At 37.3% G+C, this 15132-nt stretch overlaps 1 protein-coding gene and 1 non-coding gene across 2 annotated transcripts in view; one reads left to right on the forward strand and one right to left on the reverse strand.

The window, feature by feature from the left end:
* Positions 1-8180, forward strand: part of Bmpr1a (bone morphogenetic protein receptor type 1A) — a 131849-nt gene extending 123669 nt beyond the window's left edge. The window contains 5 exon segments of the mRNA XM_047552912.1: positions 661-931; positions 933-956; positions 2664-2839; positions 3855-3985; positions 4071-8180. Coding sequence (XP_047408868.1) covers positions 661-931; positions 933-956; positions 2664-2839; positions 3855-3985; positions 4071-4196 — 728 coding nt within the window. The 3' untranslated portion in view covers positions 4197-8180.
* Positions 200-281, reverse strand: Trnav-uac (transfer RNA valine (anticodon UAC)). The gene has a single exon. It is a non-coding gene; the product is annotated as a tRNA-Val (tRNA).
* Positions 8181-15132: the final 6952 nt, after the last annotated feature.

Here is a 15132-nt window from a genome sequence, read left to right on the forward strand (position 1 = left end):
GGCTAGGCGGGTGTCCCCTTCCTCCCTCACCGCTCCATGTGCGTCCCTCGCTCGGGTCGAAGAGGACGACCTTCCCCGATAGAGGAGGACCGTTCTTCGGTCAAGGGTATACGAGTAGCTGCGCTCCCCTGCTAGAACCTCCAAACATGCTCTCAAGGAACTAACTTTTGGTTAAACATATGCTTTTTTTTTTTTTTTTTTGCGGTGCTGGGGATCGAACCCAGGGCCTTGTGCTTGTAAGGCAAGCACTCTACCGACTGAGCTATCTCCCCAGCCCTGCATTTTATTAAAGTGTCTACTTTTACTTGAAATTGAGAACCTTTTCCAATAGAAAATCATGTAGACTGATAACATCCTGCAGGTTATTAAATAATACATGATTTTATTAAATAATACATGATTTTTTCCCTAGTCATATGACTATTACTTTCATGATCATTGTTAGGATTATTGTAAATTTATTGCAGAAGTGTAGTTTTATATATAAATGATAGAAGTAAAATTTTGGGTAATACATTCAAGAATTTTTACCAGGCAAATCAAATTATTACTATCTATACATGATAATGTAAGTTATTCTTGGTGTCCTGATGAGTATTCTTGACTCCTTCCAGCCTTCTCTAATGATAACTACATTTTTTAAACTCACTAATTGAACAGGTTTTATAGCAGCAGACATTAAAGGCACAGGTTCCTGGACTCAACTTTATTTGATTACCGATTACCATGAAAATGGATCTCTCTATGACTTCCTGAAATGTGCTACACTAGACACCAGAGCCCTGCTTAAGTTGGCTTACTCAGCTGCCTGTGGTCTGTGCCACCTCCACACAGAAATTTATGGCACCCAAGGAAAGCCTGCAATTGCTCATCGAGACCTAAAGAGCAAAAACATCCTCATCAAGAAAAATGGAAGTTGCTGCATGCTGACCTGGCCTTGCTGTTAAATTCAACAGGTAGGTAGACTCCACTGTTTTGAAATTATTTTAATTTCCAAAAGATACCTGCTTATTTGCATTCAGTACATTGGAATTCTAAAATGTGTAAATGTTCAATAAATAGTTCTGTAAATATATAGTTAAAATTTTGAGGTAATCTATTTGTAAAAATTACATCATGCTATACATAATTCTTGATTTTCTGCTTTTTATTGTAATAAACATCTTTCTATTTCAGTTTATTTATATCCACCTCATTCTTTTTGATAAATTCATAGCATTTTATATTATGGATGTACTATATACATTTTTCTGTGATCCAGCTAAGGGACGTTAAGATTGCCTCCTGTTTACTTCTTTTTTAAAGTTTTAATGAACATTGTTGTATTTTATTCATATAGATATAATATTCTTGAGTACTTGTGCAGGTATTCTTCATGATGGAATCCTAGAGAAGGGACTGTTGACACAGAGTTTGAACAAATGAATTTTTAAAAAGGAGACAGTTTATATATATTAAATCATGACATATTGTATATTACCCCTTCAGAAATCATGTATCAGCTTACACTCCTATAAGTAGGGAAGGATTAGTATGCTGGTTCTCAATTACCACTTGATATTCTCAGTTTTTTAAAATAATATAGAATCATACAATTTTTAGAAAATCATTGAAGTCATTTTAATATTATAGCTTGAGAAATACAGCAGTTGTTTCACATTTCAGAATTCATTTCAGGCCATAAATGAAAGTACTAGTTTATGAAACAACTATATGAACCATCTAAATATTCTTCCATGGATGGGTGTTGTAATGTTCTTAATTGATATAGTGTTGTTGGCTTAAATATTTGTCCAATTCTACATAAGAAAATACAACGTGTTATATTTATCTCTGCTTCAGAATAATTTCTAGAACCTGCTAGACTGAAGGGCATAAACAATAAAGCATTCATGTCTTCAACTTTGAAATTTAATCTCAAAATTTAAAACTAACAAATCATTTATTACCGATTGTCAATGTGTTTATGTAGACATTACAACAAAACTAATTTCATCGGATCAATATAGAATAAAATGTAATCCTGTATTTTTAATGCTTAAGCTTATCATGTGAGAGTAGGAAAAGCAAATTTTCATATTCACTTCTTTGTAAATACAATTATCTGCCACTTTTTCTTTTATTCAGTATTGTTCTCTTTCTTAAAGAGACACCAAACTGATTTGGTGACAAAATCTGACCTGAACTTGATATAAGGTTATTTATGACCTTCATTCAGTTTAGTGAGAATAGTCAGACTTTGTGTTTCACTGAAGACACAATAATGAGGTTAAGGAGCTCTGCACACTCTGCTATAATATGTGACAAATTTACAGGGCATATTACTTTTCCAAAATCTAAAGATGCTAAATTTCATTATACATCTAGCCCCAAGGATTTCTGATAAGGAAATAAATACATGTGTGTGTATATGTACATATATTTATTTTATTTATTTATTTTTAGTTGTACATGGACACAATACCTTTATTTTATTTATTTATTTTTATGTGGTGCTAAGGATCCATCCCAGTGCCTCACACTTGCTAGGCAAGTACTCTACAACTGAGCCACAACTCCAGCCCCCTTATTTATTTTAGACAGAGAAGCTCTTAAACAAAAACATAAGATAAACAGTTTAGTTCTTTGCTCTCAACCTGAATGTTGTCTTTCTCCTGTTACAGTGATACAAATGAAGTTGATGTACCCTTGAACACCAGGGTGGGAACCAAACGGTATATGGCTCCAGAAGTGCTTGATGAAAGCCTGAATAAAAACCATTTCCAGCCCTACATAATGGCTGACATCTATAGTTTTGGCCTGATCATTTGGGAAATGGCTCGTCGTTGTATCACAGGAGGTAGGAGTTTGAGTAGTGTGTTTCTGATTGTTTATTTAAAAAAAAAAAAAATAACAGCTCTAGTTATGTAATTGACATAGATATGTCAGGAATTCCCAGGACTACTCGAAGTTCCTGTGGAAAGAGCCATAAGACTAAGCATGTAGTTGTCCTCGTTGCTGGGATTTATTACATTGGAAGGATACAAATTAAAATTTGTAAAGGGAGAACATGCCTCAGGCAAAATTCTGAGAAAAACAAGCAAGACTTCCAAAAGGCCTCTCCTCACTAATGGAGAGCAAATTGTGATGTGTTTGAAGCATTATCATCCAGAGAAGTTTGGTAGACACTCTGCACCCATAAATTTTATTGGATTCTGTTCACAAGAGAATGTTTTATCTGGCAGGTTCCAAAATTCCATACTCCCAGAAGTCTGAATGCAGGTGTTGACCACACACCATATTGTTCACACAAACCATATGGAAACAGGGAGACATGTCATTTAGGGACATTTCCATCTTTGTAGGCAATTGTTTATCATTCAGGTTCCCAGACACTAGCCAAGGCCCAACCTTGTAATTGGGCCTTTCTAAGGACAGCAGTTTCAGACTTGCTGCATTTACTCTTTCTATATCATGGTGAGTCTTTCTCCTGTAAAATAAAATAAGAAAAACTGAATTCACTAGTAGGAGGAACAGTTGGGTAAGTAGAGATACTTATACTTAGATTGGAATTAAAAATTTTCAGGGTATAAGTGAACAATTTTGCCCTCCCCCCAAGGAATATTAGTATACCCTTTATTAATAGACTGTGACAGTTGTGATGGGGTTACTGGTTGAGGTAGAGGAAATAATGGGACATGAATAAGAGAAAAATATGCATTTGCTACTAAAAGTGAACTATCCAGTTTGTACTTCTTTTCTTGTTTATGTAGGAATCAGCTTTAGTTCTACAGCTCAGTGAGAAAGGCTGCATAAATTGATATATTTTGTTCACCACCATTTTTCTGGCCACTGAGTTTTCTCTCTCCCAACAGGGATAGTAGAAGAGTACCAATTGCCATATTACAACATGGTACCCAGTGACCCATCCTATGAAGATATGCGTGAGGTTGTGTGTGTCAAACGTTTGCGGCCAATTGTGTCTAACAGATGGAACAGTGATGAAGTAAGTGGAGCTCACCCCCTGAAGAAGTTGTCCATGAATGTTCCCATAAATTATTTCTGCTCACTACATGCTCTTTATCTTTCAGTGCCTGCGAGCAGTTTTGAAGCTAATGTCAGAATGCTGGGCCCATAATCCAGCCTCCAGACTTACAGCATTGAGAATCAAGAAGACACTTGCCAAAATGGTGGAATCCCAAGATGTAAAGATTTGACAATTAAACCATCCTGAGGAGAAATTCTAGACTGCAAGGACTACGTTCCCCAAGGAACGGGTGGAATTAGCATGGAATAAGGATGTTGTCTTGGTTCTCAGACTCTTTCCTCACTACACCTTCACAGGCTGCTAACATTAAACCTTTCGGTACTCTTGTAGACTACAAGCTGGAAACTTCTAAACACTTCATTCTTTACATATGGACAGCTTTATTTTAAATGTGGTTTTTGATGCTTTTTTTTTTAAATTGGGTTTTTATGAACTGCATCAAAACTTCAATCCTGATGAATAAGTCTCCAGTCAAACTCTATGTACTGAATTGCCTGTTCATAAAATGGTGCTTTCTGTGAAAGCCTTAAGAAGCTAAATGAGTTCAACAGAGATGGAGAAATACACACTTTTGCCTTCTACCTGAGAAAATTCATTTTGTATCCTACCTTTGTAAAACAGCCTATAGATTACAATCTCTTTGGGATTCTGCTTAGTTCATGATAGTGCATCCCGCTTTCCTAGATGATGGTGTGTGTGTGTGTGTGTGTGTCTGTGCGCGCACGTGCATGCGCACACATACACCAGTGTTCCTCTGCTGCCGTTTGAATTAGAAGAAAATAATTTATGAAATGCACAGGAAGATGTTGGTGGCTGGTGGTTTTGTGCTTTAAAAATGCAATATCTGACCAAGATTCGCCAATCTCATAAAAGCCTTTACCTTGCAATTAAGGTAGCTTCCCGCCAACTTTATCTTTTAACATAATAGTTGCTATGAAAGCCAAGAGAAGTTTAAAGTGTTCATAAATTTGGACTATTTCCTTCTACCACCATCGTTTTTTTTTTTTTTTTTTTTTTGTGATTATTTTGTCATGAGAAGCATTCTATCTGAAGTTGTAGCTTCTAATGCCATGAACCATGCTTATAACACTTCTTATTGAAGTGAATTACTGCATTTGATAGCAATGTAAGTGCCTATAATCATGTTCTGTATTCTTTTTTCTCAGTAACTTTTAAAGGGAAGTTATTTATATTATGTGTGTAATGTGCTTTATTTGCAAAACACCTGCTCTTTTACAACCATATTTTATATATGTACATACATTCACACTGTAGAAACCAGCTAACATGTACCTCACATCCTAACCTTAAAGGAAAAAATGTTTTAAAGTACAACTTTATTTGAGTTTTTTCAGAATTAATGCATCCAGAGTAATGTATCAGATCCAGGTCTTCATTAACTTCAAGCAAAACTTCATTAAGATAATACCATCTGAGTTTTCCTTTACAAAAGAATGCTATAATTAGGAATTTATATGTCAGAGCTGACATAGATTTATCAATGACTCTTAAATATGTTTTTGACATAGATTTAATCATTTGATAATATTTGGTTTTACAGTTTCTGGTCCCAAATTTGTGAAGACAATGAAGAGTAAGGCAAAAACTTTGAATATTTAGTACCCGCATCTACACTATATAGCTGTTACTCAATAAAATGATAGATATTTTATAGAGGCTTTGTTATCTCAAGGAATACTGATTTACTTAAACTTGCTGTTTTTATAATACCTTCTAAATATTAATCTCCTGAAAAAACAACTAATGAGAGCATTAAGTAAAACAAATTTCTTTGAATATAATGTGATTGTGTCACAATATAGTGAAAAGGTTCAAACCTTTTAAGAATTTTTAGAAAGGAGAAAAAAAGTTTAAATGGGGGAAACCAGAGCATATGCCCACCCATCACCAAAAACTTGACTGTCATTTAAAGCTTAAATTAACATATTGTCTACACACATTAGATAAGTTTCATCTAACAAAAAGTTTGAAAGTTCATTAAGAAATAAATTTGCATATTGCTATTACCCCAAAATTTGCTTTTTCAGAGTGTTTCTCATCTGTATACTGAGAATAAGGATATTTTAATCAGAATTACCATGTGATTGGAGAACACAAGAGAAACCCAATTTGCATAGTCTATTTTTGCTTTAAAAATATTTAGCATCTTAATAATGAAGAAAATACATAAAGAAAGGCAAACTTCATTCTGGTGTGTGTAAAATGGTGTGTGTAGCTGGGCACGGTGGTACATGCCTATAATCCCAGCGACTTGGGAGGCTGAAACAGGAGGATTGCAAGTTAAAAGTCACCCTCAGCAATTTATCAAGTTCCTTAGCAACTTAGTGAGGCCCTGTCTCAAAATAAAATGGGCTGGGGATGTGACTCAGTAGTTAAGTACCCCTGAGTTCAATCACAGTACCAAAAAAAAAAAAGTGTATGTAGCCCAAAAGTAACAGAAAGTGTATGAGACCACTGTAAAGATTTTTTTAAAACTAACTTGATCTAGTAAAAGTGATATCAAGAATTAACCTTAGATACATGGTCAGTGAAACATTTTCTAGTATGACATGTTCTTTAAAAAGCAGATGCTTGCCATATTTGTAATCCTAAAATCTAAAAACATTGCATGAAATTTATTTTCTCCCTTTTGCTTTTAAATTTGAAGATCATGTAGTAAATGAAAAAAAGACCAGTAAAAAGAAGTATTATATTGTACCATAGTTAATTATTTGTAAAATGCTGGAAACCATTATTTGATTGCACTTATAATTTAGTGTTTAAAAAAATATGTGACTTCAGACAGTCATCCTTATAAATAATTAAAACATAAAAACTTCAAAAATCGGAACTACCAGAATATAAACAGCAAAGGTTAACCCTCAAGGAAAATTCTTCTTATGAATTCTCTTTATGCTGAACATCTTCAGGATTAAAGTCATATTAAGATTGCTTCAGGATTGGGGTATAGCTTAGTGATAGAGCACTTGCTTAGCATGTGTGAGACCCTGGGTTCAATCCCCAATAAGCCCAACCCCCCAAAATGGCTTCAGTTTGTTCATTCTAAACTTTTACCATGCTTTCTTTTTTTTTCTTTTTTGGCAGCGCTAGAGATCAAACCCAAGGCCTTATATGTGCTAGTAGGCAAGTGCTATACCACAGCTACATCCCCAACCTACTGTCCTTTCTCACTGAATAAGTTTCTAAAGTATAAAATTTAAATCTAATTTCTCTGGAATTATTTTCACAAAAGAAACTTTACTTGGAACATTATGTTGCCTTTTCAGTGTCCAGAAGTGCTTCTAAACTTAGAAAGTGACCTTTATTTTCTGTAAAATGTTTTCCTAGAATGTGCCATGTTTTTATTTATTCACTCTAACAAATATTCAATGCTTTTTTTTTTTTTTTTTTTTTTTCCAGGTTCTTTTTTCTCTTTAGAACAAAAATACAGTATAGGTCCCAAGGTCACATTTGATATTGACTAATCAAAACACATTTCTTTTCATATATGTTGTTTGAAATGTTAAACATCTAAAATAATTTCAAGAACAGAAATATTGATTTATTAAAGAAATTGTTGTCCATGTACTGATTAGTAATATTATTGACAGGTCAGTGTAGTAATTCATCTTCTTGCCTTAGTATTGTTAGGAGAGTCACAATGGAAACTGCAGAGAGAAAACATGTTCATAAGAACCAAATTAAATCTAGAGCAGTAGCATATGAATCCATGTGGAAGGATTGTCCCGTAAAGAAAATACGTGAATATGGCTTTTGCAAAGGATTTAAGCATATTGTAATTTAAGCTTGTGCTCTGTACTCTGCTTTCAGTGGAATTATTTAAGCTCTTTTAGTGACCTTTGTCTTGTCCCACTTAAAAACTAAAATGTAGTATATGTTGTATAAAATGAAAATATCATTGTAGCTTACTTAGGGAAACTGTATATAGGCATTGAAAAAAGGGTTTAAAAAAGCAGTTTTATGCAATTGTAAAACACCAAAAATAGATTCATCTTTGATATGTAACACACTAAATGTATTTTGTACAGCATCTGGTTTAAAAGGTGCCTTAAGTTTACCATTAATTGCTTTGTTCTATATTCAGATTATGTCCAATGTATCATTTTTAAGTAAATGACCTTATTTTAGTATACTTTAGTGATGTGTTTTGTCATATTGCTCTTGGATCGTATTGTGTGTCAGTCATCTGATGAGTTTATGTAACAAATAAGGTACATACAGGCTCCTGGGGTGCCCATTTCACCTTCCACAAACCCAACATGGAATATGGGTAGATGAGTGTGACTGCACACTCCTGCCTTTGTATAGAGAAGTTATAAGCATATTCTAGTGATGGATTTTTCCCTTTTATAAAAAAGCAAAACATTGTTTTTTAATTATAAAAATATGTATGCATAGCAGAAGTTTTGGGAAACAGGAAAGAATAAAGAAGCAAATAAAAATTACTCAAGGGCTGGGGAGATAGCTCAGTTGGTAGAGTGCTTGCCTTGCAAGCTCAAGGCCCTGAATTTAATCCCCAGCACTGCAAAAAAAAAAAAAAAAAAAAAAAAAAATTAAAATTTTATCGCCAGACATTACCACTAACTTATATTTGAATGTTTGAATCTTTTTATTTTTTTCTACAGTATTAAGCTCATAATATGCCATTAAACATTCATTAAGAATATTTTTTGAGGGTTGGGGATATAGCTCAGTTGGTAGAGTGCTTACCTCGAATGCACAAGACCCTGGGTTCAATCCCCAGCACCACAAAAAAAAAAAATATATATATATGTATATATACACACACACACACACACACACACACACACACACACATTTTTTTAAAGAAATGACCATAATATTCTACCAACTAGGTGGAATAATTGATCTCCAATCAATCCCCTGTTGGGTGTGGTTGTATATGCATAGTGTTGGAGATTGAACCCAGGGCCAGACACTCTGCTACTGAGCTACACTTCCTGTCCTTTTAAAATATTCTTACTGGTCATGGTGATATATGCCTATAATCCCAGTGACTAGAGAGACTGAGGCAGGAGGATTGCAAGTTCGAGGGCAGCCTCAGCAACTTAGACCCTATGTCAGAATAAAACATAAAAAGGGCTGGGTAATGTAGCTTAGTGGAAAAATTCCTGCATTCAATCCCCAGTACCAAAAGGAAAAAAAGTTTGATTCTGTCTTTTCCCACCTGCATTGAGGCTTGCTGCCTTCCAGGGATGTTTCCTGTTGTGTGCAAACTCTGCCCATCAGTGTGCCTTCCAAGGCCTTTTCTTAGGGAACTCAGTTTGTGAAATTACCATAAAAGATTCAGCACCAGCCGGTTCAGTGGTGCACTCCTGTAATCCCAGCTACTCCCAGCTACTCAGGAGGCTGAGGCAGGAGAATTGCAAGTTCAAGGCCAGCCTCAGCAACTTAGACTTTGTCTCAAAATATAAAAAGAGCTTAGGGGTGTAGCTTAGTGGTTAAAAAAAAAAAAAAAGATTCAGTATTGGTTGATGTCCCTCAGAAGAAAAGCATGTTTGGAGATAGCATATTACTAATTCCTTACATGAGTCCCTATTTAGTGTTAGTTTCTTAAAATGAGCAAACACTCTTAATGTTGTATGACAAAACAACTTTATCCCAGGAATTTTAGATCTTGATAGCTTTCTTTCCATTTATAGAGATACTGACCTGAAAAGAGTAAATTTATTCATTTTTCCTTCACAGCATAATCCGTTGTATTCGTTGCTCATTTGGAAGAAAGACTATTTCCAAAGCTTCCTTAATAGTGTTCATAGAGAAGAACTTAGGAAACAGTAGTGTTAAGTCCTTGCAGATAATTTCAAGCAGATACTCAGTGAGTCTTCATCCACTTGGAGACCTGCTGATGCTAGTGCGTTGACCATTTCTGGTGTGATATGCTTCACTAATTAAGGTGCAAGATCCTAAAAATCCTTGCTTTAGCCCTGAGACCGTACAACCTGATGAGGTGGGCACTGCCCGATCAGTGTGTCCAGTAGCAGTATGGGTGACATCACCTGACATCATGGCATGTCAGTAACCATGAGCACAGAGTAAGAGCAAAAAGAGGCAAGTCACCCTGATGCTAGATATCACACCCAGCAAGTTAAAGCGCAAGGTACATACAAAAAATATTCTGGACAGCTGGGCGCAGTAACACATGCCTGGCCTAGTAGCTCAGGAGACTGAGGCAGGAGGATCACAAGTTCAAAGGCAGCCTCAGCAATTTATTGAGGCCCTGAGCAACTCAGTGAGACCCTGTCTCTAAATAAAATACAAAAAGGGCTGGGGATGTGGCTCAGTAGTTAAGTACCCCTGGGTTCAATCCCTAATACCGAAAAAAATTTTTTTTTTTTTTGGACAAAAGGAGGGACTGGGACGGAATATTTGTCTAGAATTGCCCTTCAGGGTAGGAAGTGCTAATTTCATATTTCAGTGGAATATGATTACTCCTCTACTGATAACTCCTCTGAATTTTATCAGCTCTCTGGCCATTGTCCAATGACCTTCACTCCTAGCGACCCATGCGTACTCAAACCATGAAATCCAAGGTGATTCCAGGTCTCCCAGTGTCCCTGAACCCACCTCACGTATATCCTAAACTTCATGTGGGGACTTGAACTCCCAAAGTGTCAACACAGAATATTTGGTGTAAAAATATTTTCAAGCTAGGAGAAGAAAGAATGTGGGCCTTTTTGTGGGGATGGAGGAGAGTTTGGGAGAGCCAGTGTTTAAAGCAATGCAAACTCATAAAAGCAATATGAAGTATTCTAGATATTTCTACTGTATTTCTTAGCATGTTTCTTGTATTTCTAATGTACCTTCTGCTTTTTGGCTCATTTATTGAGTTTTAAAAATTTTTTCCTTTATTTTATTTATTTATTTATTTTATGTGGTGCTAAGGATTGAACCCAGTGCCTCACACATGCTAGGCGAGCCCTTTACCACTGAGCCACAACCCCAGCCTGAGTTTTTAGAATTTTAATAGCCAAATTTTACTTCTAATTTTTTTTTTTTTTTTTTACTATCAGCAGTTCTAGGATTGAACCCAGAATCTCACATATGGGTAGGCAAACATTCTACCACTGAGCTACATCCCCATCCCCAATCCCTTTTGATTAATTTTGAGATAGTGTCTCGTTGAATTGCCCCGGTTGGCCTCAAGCTTGTGATCCTCCTGCTTATACCCTCCCAGGTAGCTGGGAGTTGTTTGCCACCACACCAGGCTCTCATTTTATTGTGGAACAATTTCAAGTTTCAGAAGAGTTGCAAAGATTGTATGAGGAAAACCATTTGTCCTTCACCCAGATTCACAAAGTAACATTTTGCCCCAATTGCCTCATCATTCTGCATGATGTACAGAAATTACAAAGGCACATCTCCTAATGTTTGTATACACATATGTGTGTATACATGTTTTTTTTGTTTTGTTTTTTGCGGGGCTGAGGATTGAACCCAGGGCCTTGTGCTTGCAAGGCAAGCACTGTACCAACTGAGCTATATCCCCAGCCCTGTAAACACGTTTTTTCCTGAACTATTTGGAGTAATGAAGGGACTCTTGCCCCTTTATTCCAAAATACCTCATGGATATGCTGTTACTTAATCAATTATATACAATTGGCAAAACCAGGAAATTTAGCACTGATTCCATAACACTAATCAACAATATCACAAAATGTAGACCTTATTCAAGTTTTGCTGGTCGTTCTGATAGTCTTTGAGAGCACATATTCCTGATGCAGAATCTGCTCCAAGATCATGCACTGCATTTAGCTTTCGAGCCTCCTATTCTTCAGTATGAAACAAGTACTGATAATTTTGAGAGTGAAAATCAGGAGGCCATAGCGTCAGGGAGTCCCATTACTGATGATGCTGGTGCCAAACACTTGTTTAAGGTGCTACTTCACTTCTGTAAAGTTGAAACTTTCCCTTTGTAATGAAGTTATGAGAGAGATTTTGATACTATGTGTTAGCATTCATTCATGATTCTTGTGTGAATCTGGTTGGTGGTGATTTTCTCATGCCATTATTACATTACATATTTCATTGACATTCTAATGGGTCTACTAGGTCATCATTGGTTTTGATGTTTAAATTGACCCACCTGGCTACAAGCATTTCTCTAAGTGGCTCCTGAGTCCTTTTGACATATGCCCATTATTTTTTGAGCACATCTTCCTTTTGTCACATTGAGAGCTTCCAGGCTCCTCTAATACCTTCCTCGTACCAGTCTTCTGGTTCTGTCTACGCAGAATGGTGTTTGGAACCAGGCTCTGAGTAACAGCAATCCAGGTTTAAATTCCCAATTTCCTGGGTCTGGGGTGTGATTCAATGGTAGAGCACCTGCCTAGCATGCACGAGACCCTTGCCGTACCAGCACTTTAAAAAAAAAAAAATCAATTCCCTCTATTCCCTCTATTCTTTCTACAAATACATATGTCCCCGCATCTTCAGTTTGTTGAATCTGGAAGCTTCTTGTTCGTGACACTAGTTTTACACAAATGTTTTGTCATTTGAGGATAGTTGCTCATCTTTGTATTAGTGAATCTGTTTGCCTCCCTTCTGTGTGCCATGGCTTCCTAGTTTTCTCTCTCTCTCTCTCTCTCTCTCTCTCTCTCTCTCTCTCTCTCTCTCTCTCTCCTCTGTTTTGAGGTAATGGTCTCTCTGTTTGATGAGGCAAAAATAAAAGGCAATTCTTTCCCCTCTCCCCTGCTCAAGAAGAATCGGCTTTCCCCACTCTATTTATTTATTTATTTATTTACTTATTTTTTAATTTTTTTTTGTTGTTGTAAACTCCCCACTCTATTTATTTACCGCCAACCCCAGAAGGTTCTGTCACTGTCAGGCCAAATTTTGATCTTTCTTAAAGGAGAAGGATGGAAACCAGGCTCAGGCTAGAACTGAGGGCAGAGTTTTTATGTTTGGTTTGGTGTGGTTTGATACTGAGGATGGAACCCAGGGATGTGTTGCCATTGAGCTACGTCTCTACTCCTTTTTATTTTTTGAGACAGCTAAGTTGATAAAGCTGGTCTCAAACTTGTGCTTCTCCTGCCTCAGCCTCCCAAGTCTCTGGAATTGTAGGTATGTGCCACCACTACCAGCAAAATTTTATGTTTTTGACATAAAGAGTAGAGAAGGAACTTCAAAGTGTGAGGAAAGGAGACCTTATAAAACCTGTTAGTCAACTTTTCTTCTCTGTAAAACAAAATACCTCACAAGAACAACTTAGAGGAAGAAAAGTTTATTTGGGGCTTATGGTTTTGAAACTGGAGTTTGAGATGAAACTCAATTCTCTGCTTCTACTGGTAGGTGGGATCTGTGTAAGCTGCGGGCTTACATGTTTTAGTGTTAGCAGCTAATCACAGCAGGGATGCCTGGGTGTCAGTTCCAAGAGTCGCAGCTGGCAAAGCCAGATTCTTTTCCACTACTATCAGGTGGCACGTTGCAGCTCCTAATGTTAGGCTGTTCTCTCCAGCGTTGCAGCAGACTCCAGCAGCCCACTGCCAATTTCTTCCTGGGTAGTTGTCTCACAAATTCAAAGAATGAAATCCACAGACAATAATGGAGGGTAAAAGTGAAAGGAGTAGAATTTATTCAAGTGTGAAGAAAAGAAAGGACTCTCTCAGGGTAAGAAGGGACCTGATAGCAGGTTGCCATTTAAACTACTCTAGGGGCTTCTATAGCTACTGGGTGGGGGCACTGATTAATATCTGCATAGATAATCAGGTCTTGGAAGAGTACCAGTGATATTGGTCTGGCCCATGACCACCTAATTGGCTGTGCCCTTTCAGCCCTTGGGTTTGAACTTTCCTATAACCTCCATTTAGGTCTCCCCAACTTCTGTTTTTCCACTGCTCTGGGACAAAGGCTTGACTGGAATGTTTCTACAGATTATTTTCATGGAGCAGTCTTTACATTTGGAGAAAAAGAAAAAAAAAAAAATTGGGGCCCATTACCTGTCCTCTCTTATTCAGTTTCAGAGGTTCAGTCTGTGGTCAACGGGCTTCTTTGCTCTGGGTCTAAGGTGAGGCAGAGTATCATGGCAAAAGGGCCTCGTAGAGGAAGCTACTTAGTTCTTGGCAACTTGGAAGCAGAAAGAGCAGGAAAGAGCCAGGGACAAGTACAGTCCCCAAGGGCATGCCCCAGTGACCTACTTCTGCAGCCATGCCCGACCTGCCTACATTTATCACACTGTAGTCCATTCAAATTGTTAATCCAGCAAATGGATTAATCCACTGATGAGGTTATAGCTCTCATTCTATAATCATTTCCTAAAACCTTGCTGCATTAGGAGCCATGTTTTCAAATAATTTCCTTTTGGGGGACATTCCAGATATAAATCATAACAAAATCTTTGTGTGTGTGCATGTGTGTGGTACTGGGGATGGAACCCAGGGCTTTGTGCATGTTAGGCAAGTACTGCAGCACTAAGCTATACACCCAGCCTAAAAAACACTTCTCATAGACTATATCCTCCTTGCAGTGTTCATTAAATAAAAGTAAAGGACAGAAGTTATTTTAACATGAAATGGTGGGGAGACCATATCTGCATTGGCCCTGTAGGTCCTGACTCCAGTGTGGTCACACTTCTCTGGGGCAGCAGCTCCCTGCCTCCAGAGGGTCTGAAGTCCTGTTCTGGGTTCAGGACTGGCTATGTGGTCTTGTTCTGCCCCATGATCCCAGGAGTATAGAGACTCTGAGTTTGACACTCCTGAAATCATTCCCATCTTTCCATCAATCTCAAGTGTTTGGGATTTTGTATCTGATCCTTTCTGGTTTTTCCCCCCCAGAAATTACTAAAATGTCCTTATGTGCTTATGAATATTTTTTGAATATTTTTATGATTTCCCCCTTGTCGTGCTCCCCGCCCGCAGAGAGACACGACACCTGGTTCTTTTCAGCCCTTTTATTGCGCGCACCCCCATCCTCTCAGTTCTCTCTTTTTTCTCCCTTGAGGAACTTACACTCCAATATATACAGTACTTGTAACCAATCAGCATTTTCGCACGAGGGGAGAGCATAACAGATACAGGCAGCAAAGGCAGGCATATAGTGGACCTGTACTGTCCATCAGGGAGCTT

Source organism: Sciurus carolinensis, chromosome 5 (genome assembly GCF_902686445.1).
Source record: "Sciurus carolinensis chromosome 5, mSciCar1.2, whole genome shotgun sequence".
NCBI classification, from domain to species: Eukaryota; Metazoa; Chordata; class Mammalia; order Rodentia; family Sciuridae; genus Sciurus; species Sciurus carolinensis.